Raw genomic sequence first — 19,294 nt, forward strand, 5'->3', positions numbered from 1 at the left:
AAGTCGTATCCTTATATAATTCAGAAGAAACTACTCATATACAATAAATAATTGCAAAGATTCAGTAAAGTCAATTTTATATGGCAGCCATCTTGGCGAATCTAAGTGGGAGGGATCTGCGGAGATTCAGAAAAGTCAATTGTTTATGGCGGCCATCTTGAATTTGCTAGATTGGAAAATTTTTAGTTCCGGTAGAACCTGATCAAGGTCCTTGTCAATTTGATTTTCTCAACTTGATTCTTTGACTTAGAAATACAGTCCTAAGTTTTTTACAAGCCTAGAAACAGTCAAGGGAGAAATGACCAAACGTCACTTTGCCACATCACATGACTGGCGATAATTACTAACTAATCGTAAATAATAAATCGTGAATTTTCCTAAAAATAAATAAATTTCAATTGAGAAAATTATCATTCTCAGATACCACCGCTCATACAAACACAATAAAAAGTATCTACAAACAGAAGATTAAAAAAAAAGTAAATCTTACCTCTCAGAAAGCAATCCGTATCCGGGGTGAATAGCGTCAACATCATTTTCTTTAGCCACTCTGATGATTTCTGGAACGCTAAGGTACGCCTCAACTGGCGCTAAGCCCTTGCCGACTAAATAGGATTCGTCGGCTTTTTGTCTGAAAATTAGATATTCTTCTTTAAAGGTACCACTAATTACACCTAACTTCCACTAATTACATTGTAATATAATACACCTATCTCCCACTAATTATATTGTAATATATAAGTATATAATGTTACCTGTACTATTAGGTGGCATGAAAGCATTCTTTACATCAGGATAAGTAATTCTAAATAATTCTAAAACTAAATTACATCCAGTCTAAAGCATTTTCATTACGTACATTCATTAACATATTTTTGTTCCAATTCGTGACAACCCTGGCATATCTGCGTGACACCTACTTAGGCAATTGCCTACACGTGCAGCTGTATCGTCGAACATCAAAAAGTTGCCTTACTGTAGGTAAGCTAACAATACTATGCTATGTGCGAGGAGATCACAGATCTAGTAGTTCTATGTCACTAAACAATTGAATCGTATACCTGTGCATTTGCAATCGGTCCTGCTCGCTGTAGATAGCAACAGATCGGATACCCAACTCCGTACATGCTCGGAATACTCTGATAGCAATCTCGCCTCGATTCGCGACTAGAACACTCCTTATTGGTTTATATTCGACGGCTTTCGTGTCCTGTAAAGTACCGTCTTGTTTTCTAAAAAACTATATATTGAAAGACAATCATGCAATAGTGTTTATATTTCAATGGTTCTAGACATGCGAGGCAAAGTATAATTAATAATAGTGGTTGGTTTAATAATGGCTGGCGTTTACATTAAAGCAATTAGTCTATGGCAATATCGCACGCGCTACTTCAAATACCATAAAATACCTTATTAAATACGTTATTACAGCCATGGCAGCCTAATGGTTTGACCTATCGCCTTTCAAGTAGAGACCGTTGGGTTCGAAATCGGGCACTCACCTCTAAGTTCTTTGGAATTAAAATAGAAATTCAACATGAGCCTTTTGGCAGAGAACAGATTAGTAACGAGAACGGACTCTCCGCCCCTCCCTGGCTTTATATACTTCAGCGCCAACGCACGCCCCGCACTATGACGACGGACACATTGACTGAACGAGAACAAGGCTGTCGGCGAGCCGTTTTCGTTCTAAGACGGCTTTAATATTTGAATATAGTTTTCATTTTTTCATTACGAAATTTGTACATTAATATATAAATGATGCTTCATTTTACGTTATTATTTATAATGGTCGTGAATTGTGCTACATAATCTAAACTTTTGAAAGATGAAACGAAGTAAGTAAAAGACTTACGTCTGAGATTCATTCAGTTATTGTTTTCTTTAATGCAGATATCTAATACAGATTTATTATATCAATATAATAAGACGCCATAACTTCGTGAGCTAGAGAAGGGTTCTCGAATTTTCGATTTGTATTGCCGATAAAATATTACGTAGTGAATACACCTAATTATGAACTAGGTACCTAATGATAAACTTGGACACGCAATTTCAAATACTTAGGTTACCTTATTTAAAGGTGCCTGTCCAAAATATGATATTTTAAGTGCTTTTAATTTTCAAAATAAATCTTCAATATTATTTCAGTTAGTGAATTAATGAAAAATATAATATTATATCGATATAAATACGCAATGAACATGTGTTTATTACGTAATTATTAGGATTCTATAATTGAGTTATAGATAACAGATTGCCGCTCTGACTACGTAACGTAATAAATAGTACGAGCAAGTGATGGGTAACCCAGCCACTTCACGCACACATTTGCGCGTGTGCAGATAGCGCCTTGCTGTATGTAGTAGTAGGAGGCAAATAATTTTCGACAGTTGTCTGGAATGTCCGGGGTGTGCTTTCGGTGAAGGAAAACATATCGTGATGAAACCTGCACGTCGAAGAAGGTACACAACACTCGGAAAACATGTGAAGTCCCCAATCCGCATTTTGTCAGTGTGGCAGACTACGGCCTAAACCGTCGCCTGATAAGGGACCCGTGTCGAGCAGTGGGACGATTAAATGGTTCAATGATGAAAATACATTATATTATTATTTAACGCACACACTAATAATAATAACGCACACACTCAACATAGCCCCGCACTAGGGAAACCCTGTGTCGCAGGTGCCATGGACACACACATAGACAACCACAAATTACACCCAAACTCACTAGAGAAATAAATGTAGGCCATACAAATATTTCTCCCGGCCCGTGAATCAAACCCGGGGACCTCTGCGTGGCAGTTCGGTATGGTAACCGTTCGGCCACGGAGGCAGTTTATTTATTTAGAATAGAAGAAGAAAATTGGAAATGTATAAAAAAAGAAATATCGATATTGTCAGATTGAAACTTAATTAAAACTATGACTGAATTTTAAAACACGACGTAAATATTTAAAAAAATAGTCATTAAAACCTAAAACATGCTCTCTTGATTTTTTTTCAAAATGGCGCTTTCACCCTTTCTACAAAACACCGACGATATATCTAATTACAAGTACAATTACTATTATAAAATTAGAACACTAAGAAAATCTCCTTCGATCCGAAGGATTAATTAATATAAAGGATATTAACAATTATAACAAACTAGTGGAGTAATTTTACAAAAAAATAATATTATGGAAGTAAAACATCCTCACATTCAATAAACTCAAAAATTGCTCAATTTATTACTTCTACCGATTTCGATAAGGCACAAATTAGTGTCCTAAATTCATATTCATCTGCCACCATTCCAGACTCCAAAAGTTTATGAATTTATATAAATTCAAAACACGGTAGCCATAATTCCTAAGTAGGTGTAACATGGCACCCATAATCCAAAAGTAGCTATAACATGGCAGCCATAATTCCTAAAGCAGGTACCTATGTTGTTTTTACTCGTAGGACTCCAATTTAGCCAATGCCGTAACATCACACAACGGCGGTTTCAATTATCCGATAAGCTATCTTTGTAAACAAACGCCACGTTATTAGCACTAGTTAAGGTGTAGGTACAACGAAATCAACGTCGAATTGTTACCCATGGTTTTGGACACATTGTAATTTTTTGTGCGTGCGAATACTTTCGAAACAAAGCTCTTTTTCGTTTATAAATAACGGCGAAATAACTATGTCTATCAACATTTAAAAAAATAGTCAATTTTATTAATTTTGTATGAAAAACATTTAATTAAATTTGACCAACTTAGTAGAAGTCCAGATTTTTTTTCCAATGAAATGATCTAGTATTAAAAAAAAAATATTTTATTCCTTTTTATAGACAACTTACGCATGAGAAAAACATTGACTACGTCAAAATTGTTTTCACAAAAAAGACTTAATGGTTCCTAACACAAGTTCCCTATAGTTTCAGATTTCCATATACTGTCCAAGTTAAATAAAAAACACACTGTACAGTTTAGCTACAACTTTTTATTTTGGGCATATTTTTTGTTAATATATGTACATGGTATATTGTTAAGAAGTAAATGTTATTATAAAGAAAGAATATACTTTGTACATAGTTCACATAGAAATGAAAACAATAATAAAGTACATACTTCTGAATCATTAGGTGATAAAATGTAATTATTACTAGATATGGAAATTTGTGTTCGGTAGCATACGGAAATCTGAAGGTTACCGAGGGATATTAATAAAATAATTGTAATGTGGTCAGGTGTAGGCCCTTTTTTTCTATATCCATGGTTGTAGGTCAATGACTGTAGTGTCCACGCTGAGAAAACTTCTTCAGTCTATGACAAATTTTTGACAACACTATGCTAACTCGAATTTTGTATGAATTTTGATTTTGCGTGCCAAATTATTCAGCTAATTTAAAATTTCAATAATCTAAATACTTGTGGTAAAAAAGTCATTAATGTTATGATTGAAAATCGAAAAGTTTTCGCAAGTTTTCCTTTTATTAACTTACCTTAACTGCCCGATGTGGCCGAACGATTACCCAACTGGTCTGCCACGGAGAGGTCCCGGGTTCGATTCCCAGGCCGGGAAATATATTTGTATGGCCTGCATTTATTTCTCTCGTGAGTTTGAGTGTAATTTGTTGTTGTCTATCTGTGTGTCCATGGCACCTGCGACACAGGGTTTCCCTGTGCGGACCTATGAGTGTGTGGAAGGCAATCGACTCTGGGACCTCTGCGTGGCAGACTAGCGTGGTAACCGTTTGACCACAGAGGTAGCATGAATTATTAATTAAAATAGATAAAATAAATAAATTCGTAATATATGACATGTGATTTTTAAAAAGCGTAACAATAAAATTGTTGAAAAATGGATGTTCCTAAGTCGGTACTTACAGTAGCAGCACTTCGATGTTTTGCAGAACTCCATGCCTGAAACTGTGAAGCACTCGCCCGCACAGCAAATCTCGCCTTAAGAATCTGCATTTTCCCTTAAGTTACACTTAAACACTTAAAAACAACCTAAGTACTTCGCTTACTCTTTATGTTACTATTTAGCACCTCTTGAATAAGTAAATTGTTTATTTCATTTTTAATAAAAAAATAATTCTAATAAAATGACTAGATTTCTTTATTATCGTTTTGTGCCGAGTCAAGTCGTGTGTTTTATCTGAAACAAAAGAAAAGAAATTTTGTACACAATAAAGTCAGTATTTATTAGCAGTAGAGCTCCTTGCGAAAGTGTTTGTCCAGGGAAGTATTGCTATTTCGGACGCCAAGCAGTAATGTGAGCATTACTGAGTTGGGTAATTTTCAGGTTTTTATGATTCCGACCGGTTTTTAACCAACTTCAAAAAAGGAGGAGGTTCTCAATTCGACTGTATTTTTTTTGTATGTATGTTAATTATGTTAAATGCGATAACTCTTATGTGAAGCGACGTTTGTAAACTGATACTGATGATTCTTTTTTTTGTTGGAAAGAGGGTACCTCAATAAAGGCTCCGTTTAAATTTGAAGAAAATGTGGCCTCTAAGGGTGGCAAATTAGGGGATGAATTCGGTTTTGCGCACTATCCGGTAACCGATTTCAATTAAACCTGGCAAATAGATGTGATTCCACGAATTTTTGAGGTCGGTTTTTTAGTACTCTGTACTAAGATTATCACTACCTAACGTGGGTGGCAGTTTTATATGTGTTATTTATCTGTAAGTATATTATCATGAAATACTAAATAATATTTCAGGATAGTACACTCGAATATTAAATAATACTCATGAAGTACAATATTTTAAAATATTAAAATAATAAAAATTGCCACCGAAATTAGGTAGAGAAAACTAACCTGAAAATTACCTAGTTCCGATTTTGAAGAGTAAAGGTGCCAATAAAACTACAAGCACATTAGTTCAGGTCTTTTGCAATTTAAATCTCGGAGTGACACTGCAGACAGGCGTGTCGCTTACCACCAGGCGCACGACTTGTTTGTCTCGTCACTTTGGATCATAGAAAATAAATAACAAAGTTATACGAGTACATGACTTATGTACACGTATCGTTTTTAAACTATGTGTAGTTAACTTTATAATAGTCACAAATGGTTCTATTTACAACTCATTCAATCTTACATTCAGATATGCTTTGGCATTGACTATAACAATAAATTAAGTGTCAACCAGAATCACGCGCGAAACATTTAATCGGAGATATTTTTCTGTTCTGTTTTTGAGAATTTAACACTTCTAGACGGTACTCTTTATCTTATATGTGGGCGACAGCCACACATAAAATAATAAGTAAATAAAAAAAATCGTTTTTAAAATGAAAATAAAAGTGACTTTAGTTAGTTACGTTTTATTAGGAGAGATATTCCTCCAGTCACTAACAAATTACTTGATACCCTTGCACAGTCAAGATCATCGGACTTGACACTTTGGACTGTAGACCGTGTTGATATCGCAAGCAGCGTAGTTGAAATTAAATTTTAAATTTGAGGATTCTTCACCCTACCTAAATGATTATCACTGAACATAAGTTCCACAATTTACAATATACAGGCTGTATATTTGAAAGTGGGGCATACTTATAGAGTGCGTTATATTCCTGATTCTGAACCCAAAGAAATAATAAACTAATGAACTTAAACTTTACAAAAAAAATTTCATTTTTTTATCGACTACTACTTGTGAACAACATTAGTTATCGAAATCTATGCACATCACTATTATTGCTCCCACGCAACGGCGAACTGCGGCACGGCGGCGAAAATCAAAGCACAGGTCGGGGGTGAGGGCGCGGGCGCATAGAGACAGCGCACGCGCGACCTTGGTCTAGCGAAAATATATAAATTATTTGTACTTCCGCTCACTCGCGCAAAATAGATATTTATTCTAACGTCGAATTGACTGATATGGTGCGACTTTACGCAATAAGTGGTGATAGTGTGAGACGAGCTATTGAAATGTTTCCAAATCGGAGTTTTACGCGGAGGAGGTGAACAGTGTCGAAGTCTTGCATGAGAGGATTATCTCAGCATTTTATACTGTGAGACAAAATGTGTTTGTGTTGAACAATTTAAAACAAAATTTACTACGACGTGCTAGACTATGCATTGTGGAAAACGGTGAACATTTTGAACACTTGCTCCGTATCACGTAAGTGTAAATAAACTATAAAGATCTAAAAAATCAATAATTGTAAATAATTTGATTTCACATTGTTAACAACGCCAAAATCCTTATAAAAAAATTCTTATTAAATAATAATTAGTTACTAAAGCATAAACTTATATTTTTTAGTACGTAAAACATTTCGACGATAGTTCAGAAGTAAAAATAACTAGCATAAGCTAAAACGTAATCCTTTCGATAACAGCATTTTTCATCAAAACATAAATATGCGTAGGTGAGTAACTTACTTTTTATTTTCTAGAGAAAAGAGGTGCTTTTAGTAGGAAGGGAGATGTGAAATCATTGTTATTGTTGCTGTTTTACTCGGCGCTCGCTTGGTAGTATTCCCATTGCACTCGAAATCAAGTGTAAAGAGAATCGGTTTATTCCTATGTACACTCCAAAACAAATTTATTGATTTATTTTTTGTTCTATCCCATATCCTAATTTTATTTTAGGCTATATTAAGTTGTAACACGATTTACTATGGCATGTATGAATATGTCTCACTTTCAAATATACAGTCTGTATAAGCCGAAAAATAGGTCGCGCGTTAAGACGCGTAGGCGGAGAATTGTCGCGTAGTGTTTCGAATTTCTGCAGTTGCACTATCGTATCTAGTTTATGCGTTATAACAACTGGTTTAAAACTAATTATGCTATGTATAATTTCTTTACAATACGTGGCTTCCATTCCGTTCCGCGGCAAGTAAATTGCCCCTATACATCAGATAGACACGGTTTACAGTCAAAGAATTGGTGACTTACGGCGAAAGTTTTAAAAAAACTGAGCCTGTCCTCAATCCGACTGTATTTGTTTTTGTGTGTATGTGTTAGGTGATTACTTCGACATTTGTGAACCGATTTCGACGATTATTTTTTTTTACAAATGGAAAAAATACTTCAATATTGATCATGAAATCATGAAAAAATATTCCAAATTTAAGAGCGACGAATTGGGGGATGAGTACGGTTTAATTTCGCTTACTTTCCGTTAACCAACTTCAAACAAACTGAGCACATAGATGTAATTCCAATAAAAAAAAATTATGATGACCTTACGGTGACTTCAAGACGGAAATGGCAGACAGATGACCTCTCATGTGTCTGCCATTTCCATCATCAAATCACTCTGCAACAGTGTACAGCTACCTTGTGTTTGGGCTCATATGATTCGTTTTGACGAGGAGTTTCATTATCGTTGAGGAGACCGCGGCAACGGCAATGGTGCGAATGCGAATAAGCAAACTTTTGAGGTTGGTTTTTTATAATTATTTATTTTAGGTTATCCATATTTACTTTATCTCGCATGATATACCAATCTGACATCCGCTTTAATAAAATGCCATTTAAAGTTCACTCAATGAGTAACCGAATTTCTCTGATAAGATATCTAGTAACTTGTGTGACACTAATGGATAATAAAATATACACAATATCTATATGTAATTTTACTATGTAATTTATATTGCCGCAAATCGAAATATCACATAGCATAATGAACTTTATTTCAATTGTGTAATGTGCAAACTAGATACGATTCAGTAGCTGTGGGATTTCCCGAGAATTCGCGAGAATTCTCTGGAAGACACGCGACCTGTTTTTAGGCTCGTATGTAGTTTGTACGGACAACGGCACATCAGACTACACATTTCTGTTCACTACACAGTGCAACGGCACAAGATATGTCAATTTGTAGCTTGATGTGCTGGCGTGTGTACATGACGCCCTCGGTAGCCCAACGGTTTATACTGTGGGCGCTGACGGAGGAGGTCCCCAGTTCGAGTATCGGCAGGACCAGATTGGTAAATGAACTTTTCTAAACTGTAATTATTAAGTTCATTGAATTTCATGATTATTAATACAAAGATCCGACACTGTTGAGTGTGTGCGTGCGTTACACAAAGAAAAATTCCTGTGATCCGGCTGGGTTCGAACCAGTGCCTTCAAGCATACTGTGCCAGATTTTCTAAATTTATTCTGGTCTGGGTGCTCTGGGAAGCGCACCAGAGTGAAATCCGTTGCTCTGGTACGCGTAGTACAGGGAATTCCCTAATTTGGGAGGTTGTTTGACACATTGTTGTTTGTTTGTACCTTACACAATCGACATAAAGCCCATTATGCTATGGTTACAAACATTCGCTTTTTTTCCGTTACGCAATGTAAATTGAGCCTTAATTGAGCATTACGAAAATACATTAACCCATTTATTGGTGTTAAGAGCAACGATGTAGGTTACATAGCTTAGTTATGTACTGGGAATCAGTGATTTACGCAACATTCTAATATAAGGCTAAGTATGATAAACAAAGTTATGTTGATTGGCTTTGCAAATAAGCGAGACGTACAAGGTGTTCCTAAAAGGTGTTATTGTAACGCTATGTAAATGAGGTAAGATACAATTTTTCAATTAGGTCAATACACCAATATTTATATTCGATGTTCGTAGGAAGTATCTATTGAAACTATAGAAAGGTGTAAATAAAAATCCATTAATGAATTAAAAAACCAGCCAAAAGCAATTAGCCGTGACGTAAGCCTTAAAAAGCCCGAAATGTTGGTTTATTTGAAAAACAAATATACGTATTATTAACACAAAGAAAAATTTCTTCGACCCGATACGACTTGAACCTATGATCAGGGTCGTAGCGCTGATCTTACCAACCGACTATAGATCAAGTTAGCAGGTTAAATAAATTTTTCTTTGTCTTGTTATAGATTTTTTTTACTGGATTTTTTCGCCTTTCAGTGCCATATGTGAATATCACGATGGTAAATGGAAAAGGAAATGTTTTTCTATTTAGTTTCATTGGGAAGAACATCTAAGATGATAAAAATTTAATAAGTGCATAGAGTCATTAGGGTCCTTCATTATAAAACTGTATTTCGATAAGTTTGTAGTACAATAAATAACATTATAATCGCTTTGCAGGTAAAACACAATGTTAATTACATCCATTAGTCGATTTAGGCTTTTAACTGAGTTTTACCTTCAAACAGACGATTTCACATTTTCAACAGATTCGCGTTAGAATTTTCGCTATGTTGCCTCTCTGACCACGTACGAGAAAGACATGGGTGGTTACTGCACTGCCACTTCATGCACACATTTGCGCGTGTGCAGATAGCGCTTTGCTGTATGTAGTAGTAGTAGTAGTAACTTTTGACCGTTGTATGGAGTGTCCAGTGTGCCAGTAGAGCAAATTATATAAATAATTTCTAGATTTTATTTCAGTGTTTGTCATATAGTTTAGCAGTCAGGGGTACTCCAGTCAGGGGTACTTGTAATTCCATAACAAGTACGCGGGTATGTGACCCCGGCTCCCCGAGCTACTACCGTCTCTAATCTCCTATTTTCCTTCCGAGACAGTAGTATCCTATACCTAAATTTCCTCTCCCAATATACATTTTCTCCTTCCCCCCTGACCACATCCTTTTATCAATCCTTTTTATTTCCTTCCTCTCCGCCAATCTACGGTTGCCGTGCCTATGGATGCGTGGCTAGGGGCATGCCTAGTCGAAAGCGTGCCACAAACCCTGGGACCGAGCGAACCCAGAAATAGGTTAGCTTTACCCTGGCAAGCGGAGCACTGCCAGGATGGACATATGTATATTTTTCCCCAGCTTCTCGTGGGACTGCAATGGTTAATTTGTTAAATAGCAACCAAAATGGCGGCGATGTGGTTCGCCACCCGTCACGTCTCGGTTTCCGCGGGGGCGGAAAGTGGACAGCAGAAAGCCACTTTGCTACTTTGAATGTTAGAGGAGGGATGAATGATAAAATAGAAGAAGTATGTAAGATGATGAATGAAAGAAGAATTGATGTTCTTTGTGTGAATGAGACGAAGAGAAAAGGATGCGATACGACGACGCATGGATCATACACAGCGTACTGGTCACGAGTGCCCGAAACCAGCAGAGGGTGCAAAGGTGATGGCGTATTTTTTTCTTCTAGAATGAATGAATGTGTTCATTTTGTGTTGAGTTGAGTTGAGTTTGAGTGTGTAAGCCCTAGACTCCTATGGGTGAGGTTGAAAGTTGACCTGACTCGCATCTTTATTTTAGGGGTTTATGCTCCGACAGATACGGGTTCAAAGCAGATCACCAAAGCCCAAATAGAAAGAGAGGAATTTTGGGACAGTGTAAGAGAGGTTTTGAATAAAAGTCAACAAAATGAAAGGATTATCATGTTAGGAGATTTCAATGGATGGGTAGGAGTGAAGCGTGATGGATATGAAAATGTGCTTGGAACGTTTGGAGATGAAAGAGTGAACGATAATGGAAAGTGTCTGCTCGAAGTATGTTTGGAGTGGAATCTTTTAGTGACAAACACCATGTTTCAACACAAAAAGATCCACATGTATACAAGAGCAGAAGGAAGTTTAAGGAGTATGATAGATTTTGTAATAGTGGATGAAAGATTAGGAAAAAAGGTGCTTGACACGAGAGCATACTGCGGAGTTGGTATCGACACCGACCACTTTCTGGTGGTTAGCCGAATAGGTGGTCTTTTTACAAGGTGGCGGTATCGAGTGAAGAAACCTGTTAGTGTGCTAGAACGAATAAAAGTTGAGAATTTGCAGAAGACAGATGTGAAAAATGAATATGTGAGTAAACTGATTGAAAGGTTTGATGGACTAGACGAAGTATGTAGGATTGAAGATTTATGGAAGCTATTTAAGGAAGGAATGGTAGAGGTCGCTACTGATATGTGTGAAGTATCCAAAAGGAAAAAAGGGCTGAAGACGAGGAATGTTTGTTTGGATGAAGATGTCCGAAATGTTCTGTCTGATAAGAAGAAAGCGTGGTTAGATTGGTTATCTATGAAAGCTAATGAAAGAATACAAAAGGCAACGAAAGAGGATATAAACGTAGCAAGGAAAGAGTATAAAAGAATAAAAGATATAGCGAAAGATGTTGTGGGAAGGAAGAAAGAGTGCCAGAAAGACGAGTTTGACAGGAGATTATCTGATGACTTTCAAAGCAACATTAAGTGGTTTTGGAAGTCCTTAAGAACAGCTAGAGGCAAAACCACAACCTCGCAACTGCAAAAAATCAGAGGCCACGATGGCAGTATAGTGAAAGGAGAAGAATGCGTATTAAAGAGATGGAAGGAGTATTGAAAGTTTGTTTGAAAAGGAAGATGTACAAATGCAGGCTCAGATCACCATAGAGACAAGCGGAAGTCAAAATTAAAGTATAAGCGTGGAAGAGATTATAAAGGCATTGAATACTATGAAATCTGGTAAAGCTGCGGAATATGACAGAATTACTGTTGAAATGCTGAGGGCTGGACAGGGTGTGATCGCTAGTCAGCTGTACCGCCTTTTCAACCTTTGTTGGTCAAGCGGCCGAGTGCCAGGAGACTGGGGCAAGGCTGTCATCATACCATTATATAAGGGAAAAGGGTCGCAGCCAGACTGCAAAAATTACCGCGGAATCAGTCTTCTTAGCATTGTTGGCAAATTATATGCAAAGGTATTGATTAAGAGAGTGATGAAAGAAACGGAAGAAAAAATTTGGGACATGCAAGCGGGATTTAGAAGAGGAATGGGATGCATGGATCAGGTCTTCTCCTTGCGAAACATAACCGAAAAGTTCTTGGCTAAAAGACAAAAAGTCTATTGCGCTTTTATAGACTTGGAGAAGGCATACGACAGAGTGTCAAGGAAAGAATTGTGGTCGACTTTGCCTATGTATAGTCTAGTTCAGGCACTGAAATCTCTCTATGAGTATTCCAGTGCCTGTGTCAGAATAAATGGTGCTTACACTGACTGGTTCGATATCGGGAAAGGTGTTAGACAGGGATGTGTAGCGTCGCCATGGCTGTTCAACCTAATTATGGACAATTGTTTGAAAGATTTGAAAGAGAGTATGTATGGGCTGAGAATGAATGGTTTACTCATTAAGTGCCTCCTATACGCCGATGACCAGGTGGTACTAGCGTCGTCAGTGGAGGAGTTGCAGGAGATGGTAAATATTATGCATGGTGCTCTTAAAAGGAGAGGAATGAAAATTAATGTGGGAAAGACAAAGGTAATGGTTTTTGAAAGAGAGGAAGATATGACGATTTGCACGATATTGATTGAAGGAGAGAAAGTGGATCAAGTGAAAGAGTTTGTGTATTTGGGTTCTATGTTTACGTGTGATGGAAAATGTGAAAGAGACATTGAAATAAGAGTGAACGCAGGGAATCAGGTGAATGGTGCCTTGCATACCTTCATGGGCAGCCAGAAAGGCACGATTGGCTGTGCATGGAGGGGTGCTGGTTCCTACACTTATGTATGATAGTGAATGTTGGGTTTGGCAGAAGAAGCATGAAAGTAGAATTAATGCAGTAGAAATGAGAGCTTTGAGGAGTATGGCTGGAGTGACTCGGATGGATAAATTACGTAACAGTGAGATAAGAGAGCGTTGCGGCGTGGAAGAAGATATAGTGACAAAGATAGAGAAAGGGATGCTTAGATGGTTCGGACATGTAGAGAGAATGAATGAAAGAAGAGTGACGAAACAGATTTATAAGGCGAGTGTGAGCGGGCAAGTTGGTATGGGCCGACCAAGGAGAACTTATCATGACCAAATTGAGGCCATCCTAAAGAAGGGCCAGGTCAAGAGTACCCTTAACAGACGAGCGTGTATGAAAGCACTGATGCGGGTTGATGAGGCGAAAGATGTGTGTCAGGACCGTAGCAAGTGGAAGACTGTTGTCTCTGCCTACCCCGATGGGAAAAAGGCGTGAAGTATATGTATGTATGTATATGTGTGTATGTACAAAAACATGCCTGACTTAACAGCATTTGCGAGAAATTTAATGTACCGTAATGAATAAGCAAGCACTATGACTCATAGTAAATCCTCGCTTGTTCGCGCTCTGCGGTATCTTAATGCAATTCTCGTATCTGCACTTGGGATATTTTTGCGACTAGATAAGGTGACTGCATGTGATGAATATTTGAGGTTTTGTGAGAGGTTAGTTGAGCGTCTGTCTTTTGTTTATTGTTAAATGTATAAGAATTCGCAGTGGTTTGATATATTAAAGCGATGCTGTATAATTGTATGAAATAAATAAGGACATTCACGTAACCGCTTTTTAAAGTTTAACAAGGATGCTGTTTACGAGGCGTTAAAAGCAATATATATATTAAGCATGTTCGTGTGGAACAGTCCTAATATTATAGTTGGTAATCTTCCAAAAAATTAGTCACGGCGTGTGAGTTTCTTAAAACATTTGTTTTAACAATGGTACATATCACACAGTGTTATTGCGGTGTCAGTATAAAGTAGGATTTGTATTAATGAATAAATTTAAATGTGAAAAAGTCACTGTAGGTAATTAAAATACATATGTATAATTCTTTGATATGGAATTAGCATAATACCTTTTTAATAATTATTTCATGATTTAAACCGCTCTCTGTAATTTAGAACACGGTAACGCTTTCATATTATGTATAATACAGTGCAAAGTCCGGTTGGTGAGTGCCTGGAAATCCGTAACACAGGTCCAATCCTAGTATGAACTCTAGTCTTTTACAAAGACGTATTAATGATAAGTCCATAATATTAATTACTTATTTATAAGAATACTTTGTCAGGGGAGAAATAAAGATTATTATTGTTAACTGAAAGATTTTTTTTTATAATAACAAGTGACGGTACTAACCTGGACGAACTCTTTCACAAGGAGCTCTACTGCTACTACAATATAAATGCTCTACTAAAATAATACTTAAATATTCTTATCGAATTCTTAAGTTTTCGCGAAAGTTATGTACACAGGAAATGAAACTAGTTTTTCGGACCAAAATCGCTTTATATTTGTTTTTTCAAACATACCAATGTTTCGGGCCCTTTACAAGTCACGACTGACTGCCAGCCGTGACCATGGGATCTGTAAAGGGCCCGAAACGTTGGTTTGTTTGAAAAAACAAATAAACGCAATTTTGATCCGAAATACTAGTTTCATTACCTGATTGAAACATTCTTTTTTAGATAAGAAATAGGGTCGTTTTTATTCAGATTATTTCTGGAAATTACACATGGAGTGGAAAACGTTTAAATGTAGCATTCAACACGCCAAGGTAACACTTACTCACTGTTTACTAATAATAATGAATGTTAGCGACACCATAACAATTGCGCGTCATAGTTACTTTCAGTAGGTACTAAAAGACTACACAACAAATATAAGCTATATGAAGCTAATGTAGACTAAAAAAAAAAAATTAAAATTCAAGGATAGCGCGAAAACAAACAAAAAATAACCTTGACCGCAGTCAATGGCACTTGCAGTGCAATTATTAAGAATTATGGACTTAAGAGTTATTTGGGAACTCACACGTTTTCTTGCTAGAATGTTATTATACATTGTAGCTATGTATGTGTCGTATGGTGTTTTGGAGTCTAAATTAAAATGGAAAATGTAATACCACTATAGTAAACATAAATATAAGGTTTTCACGCCATTGTGAGGTTTTAAATGCCCAGAGTGCCATAAAAGGGAAACCAGGATTGTTTGGTTTGGGTTCCTGTCCCTCATATCTAAGTTGTATGTTCGATCATTTACTTATATTTTATACTTGTTTCGATACAATAAATGATATATTACTATTATATCGTTTCTTCATTGTAAGTGAATGTTTGTATTTTGCTTTGAGAAACAAATGTCTTAAACCATAAAAAAATGGAAGCCGCAAATTAGGATATTTATTTATATGTATGTATATGTATATACAGGGTGGCCAGGAAGTGATGGTCAAAACGTAATTAGTAGGCAGGGTTGAGTATTTCCGTTTTAAAAAAATCCCAACAAATATCCACAAGGACTTTTGAAGTGAGTTTTTGTTATGTCAATTGCAAATAGCCCTTTAGTGAACGATTTTCTGTTCACAAAAAACGAAACTTTGTTTTCAAGGGAATCTCACCAAATAAAAAGTATGGAAAGGTTATGGCAGAAAAACTAGTGCATTTCATGCAGATTCTAACGATCTATATATAACACATGGTATTTTTTTCTAGTTACATTTATTAGATTTTTTTTTATTAATGAGGTCAGTATGTAATATCCTATATATAATATCATCGTATATCAGTATATATAAATACGTTGTTTTGCAAGTAGATGGAGTCAAGGCAAAGTTCGACGCGTAAATATAAACAAATTTGTTCAATTTGTAAAATAAATATTCAATAACTGTATGCAAAAGTTATATAATATTTTGTTTCTATTACGACATAACATCAAGGGCTAAGTCAAGTTCAAGTCAAACACGAAAACATAAAAAGTATTTATACAAATTAAATTACTACTTACTTGGTAATTGATGCAACGGGCTGGTGTCAACTCAAATCGATCATTTTCAACCAAGCTTCGAAATTATCAAGATACTTATTTTCTTTGATAATTATCTGATAATTTCGAACCCTGGTTGAAAATGATCGATTTGAGTTGACACCAGCCCGCTCAAACAAACCAACGTTCAAGCAAAATACGAAAACATAAAAGTATTTATACAAATTAAAGTACTACTTACTTGGTACTTGGTGCAAGGGGCTGGTGTCAACTCAAATCGATCATTTTCAACCAGGGTTCGAAATTATCAAGATACTTATTTTCTTTGATAATTATAATCCGATAATTATCTACGCATCATAGTAATCAACTATCAGCCAATTTTGAAATTGACATGCAGGGCGAAAACTTAACAAACAAGAAGAAAAACTTTGGGAAAACGATTTGGTTTGTAACAAGAAATGGATATTTGACGTACGCACGACATTGCTAGCCGTAGCATTGTATTGTTCCAATAATTTTGTAAATATCATCAAAGTATATTTATCAAGACAATTATCGTGATAATTGTCATGATAATTGTCACTTCGAACTCTGCTTTCAACGTCCAATATCAGTTTCTTTTGATGCTGTGAAACATAGGTCAGAGCAATGTTCTTAAATGAGAACGGACATTTAATAACACTAAAGTTCAAATTCAATTTTTTTCTTATTATACTTGGTATATTATAGTTTACTGTACTTAAAGAAAGGACCTACGTTGAAAATTATCAAAACAATTGTTCGAAGTTTCATAATATATTCTTATAGCGCCGATCATTTCGTAACTAAACACAGAAAAATTGTAAACAAGAACTATCGATTGAATTAACTGTGCAAAATACACAGTACGTAACGCATATATATATATATATATATATATCTACTTGTGGCAAACAATCTTGTTACGGAGGCATACATAGATCGCTTGATTGTTCTCAATTGCTGCTATCATATAGTTGTATAAGGCTGCTCTATGATTGGAAACGTTGAAGGTCTTCTTTACCTATGTACACTGTCACTAAATACTAACTACTGCCCGCGATTTCGCTTATATGGAATTAGGTAAATAACAATTTCAACGCATGGAAAGCAATCGCATTGACTATAAATGAACACAACGCTACTTTTCGAAAAACCTAAATGTGCGTGTATAAACAACCTCGCTTGGTGTGAAACACGTAAGCAATGCATTTTCGAAGACAAACTTGTCATCTTTACTATTTTTAAAGCAAGATTTTATTAATAGTTTTCAAAAACAAGAAGAAATGTTTTTAATGTAATTAAATCTCTTGATATTTCGAAAATATGTGCTTCATCATTTACCTTAAGGCATAATAATAGCGAGTTTTAAATCAATAGACCGAAGAAATACGTAATATTTGTCCCATACAAAATTTTAAAACGTTTTATCCCCTTATCAGGGTAGCTATGAAAAAAAAAACAAAAATATATATTGTATTATTTGCCTTGCCATGTTAAGGTTAGGACATTCAATGTCCATGCAATACGAATTTTCTACTCAAATTTCGATAACCCCGTTTCACGCCCATTTTGGGATATTATTAAAAAAATAAAATGTTACATTAGTTAATTTGTCGTTACAAACTGGAAATGTTACTAACTGGAAATTTGTATGAGTACGTTACTCATACAAATTTCCAGTTAGTAAACATAGTGAAAAAATTTTTTCGTACAAATTTTAAAACCCGTTTCAGTGTTTCCTTTTTTTAGGGATAGTTTAATTAAAGAGAATTCAAATCAAGTTTCAGATTAATATTTGTTTACTAAGTTACACCTTTTATTTCAAATTTAAAAAAATCAATGTAGCATATTTTAATTAATTTCTTAACAAAATTTCAGAGATTATTTTAGTGGTTTACAATTTCCACACAACGGCTTCATGGCTTTTCCAGACTTTAAGTGGTGAATTACTACATGTTACTCAGTGCTTACTTCAAAAAAGGAACTGCAAAAAGGTTCTATTTATAGGCTGTACGTTTGACGTCATTCAGGCCTGTTTTATATGATCATATCTATTAAGAGAAAAGGAGCGAAGATAAATGGTATTACATTAATCGATTACTATAGACCATAGGAAGACTATTGACTAAGGGCGCCTTCAAATTAGACACTTACAGAAGTGCTGCAATGGCACGATTGTGGCGCGACCGCCGCGCCTCTGTAGCGCTTCAGTAAGTTTTAATCACAAATTATGACTGGAAAAGTAGCGCGCGCGTGTCACGACTGTGGCGCTGCAACTGTGCTAGCGATACGCGACTTTGAATGTTATTAATACTAATTTTTAATGTAATGTAAATAAATTTGAATGGGCAAATCATTCGCCCAAGTTGAATTTAATCACAGTCATTCGAATCGAAACTACTCCGAACTCCACGATCATTTACCATGTCCATATCGAAATATCCCTGTCCCCGTCACATTTACGGTATTTACCATATGTCAGAGAGGGCTAGGTGATCACGGTATCGTTGTGCTTTATGGAATCTATGGATTAATAATACTAATTAGTAATGAAGGATCATTGAGATCTTTAGAACACGAAAATTAGTAGGTTACTAATTTGTCATTCGAATGACAGGATTAGTAGATTAGTGGACGTTGAATATCACAATCATTCGTAATCGCGTATTGCTAAAAGCGCCTATAAATATTGTTTGAAAATTAGAAGTGGCGCGGATGCAACGCTTATATAAGCGTCTAATTTGAAGACGCCTTAAGTGTTTGAACTCGTACATGGAATTTGCTAAGAATAGAGTAGAATGAACGATTTCCAATACTCAATTCTTTTTTTACGAGTTATTG

General features: G+C 35.8%; 2 protein-coding genes across 5 annotated transcripts in view; one reads left to right on the plus strand and one right to left on the minus strand.

Moving 5' to 3' along the window:
* Positions 1-5,010, minus strand: part of LOC113239708 (pyruvate carboxylase, mitochondrial) — a 33,838-nt gene extending 28,828 nt beyond the window's left edge. For 3 of the 4 annotated variants that reach the window (XM_026476798.1, XM_026476797.1, XM_026476795.1), the window contains exons 1-3: positions 4,869-5,010; positions 1,062-1,210; positions 491-631 (exon numbers count right to left, since the gene is read on the minus strand). In XM_026476798.1, coding sequence (XP_026332583.1) covers positions 491-631; positions 1,062-1,210; positions 4,869-4,958 — 380 coding nt within the window. In that variant the 5' untranslated portion in view covers positions 4,959-5,010. The remainder of the gene's footprint in view (positions 1-490; positions 632-1,061; positions 1,211-4,868) is intronic. The other variant, XM_026476796.1, reaches the window with a different exon arrangement.
* A 6,314-nt stretch (positions 5,011-11,324) lies between these two features.
* On the plus strand, positions 11,325-12,260 carry LOC113239183. The gene has a single exon (XM_026476059.1). The coding sequence runs from the start codon at positions 11,325-11,327 to the stop codon at positions 12,258-12,260; it is 936 nt and encodes a 311-aa protein (XP_026331844.1).
* Positions 12,261-19,294: the final 7,034 nt, after the last annotated feature.

The sequence above is a fragment of the Hyposmocoma kahamanoa genome, unplaced genomic scaffold (assembly GCF_003589595.1).
Source record: "Hyposmocoma kahamanoa isolate Upper Pololo Valley unplaced genomic scaffold, ASM358959v1 114, whole genome shotgun sequence".
Taxonomy (NCBI): Eukaryota; Metazoa; Arthropoda; class Insecta; order Lepidoptera; family Cosmopterigidae; genus Hyposmocoma; species Hyposmocoma kahamanoa.

What these genes read in the sequence shown, in the direction of transcription:
- LOC113239183 (XM_026476059.1), top strand. Translation starts at nt 11,325, where the DNA reads ATGTTAGGAGATTTCAATGGATGGGTAGGAGTGAAGCGTGATGGATAT.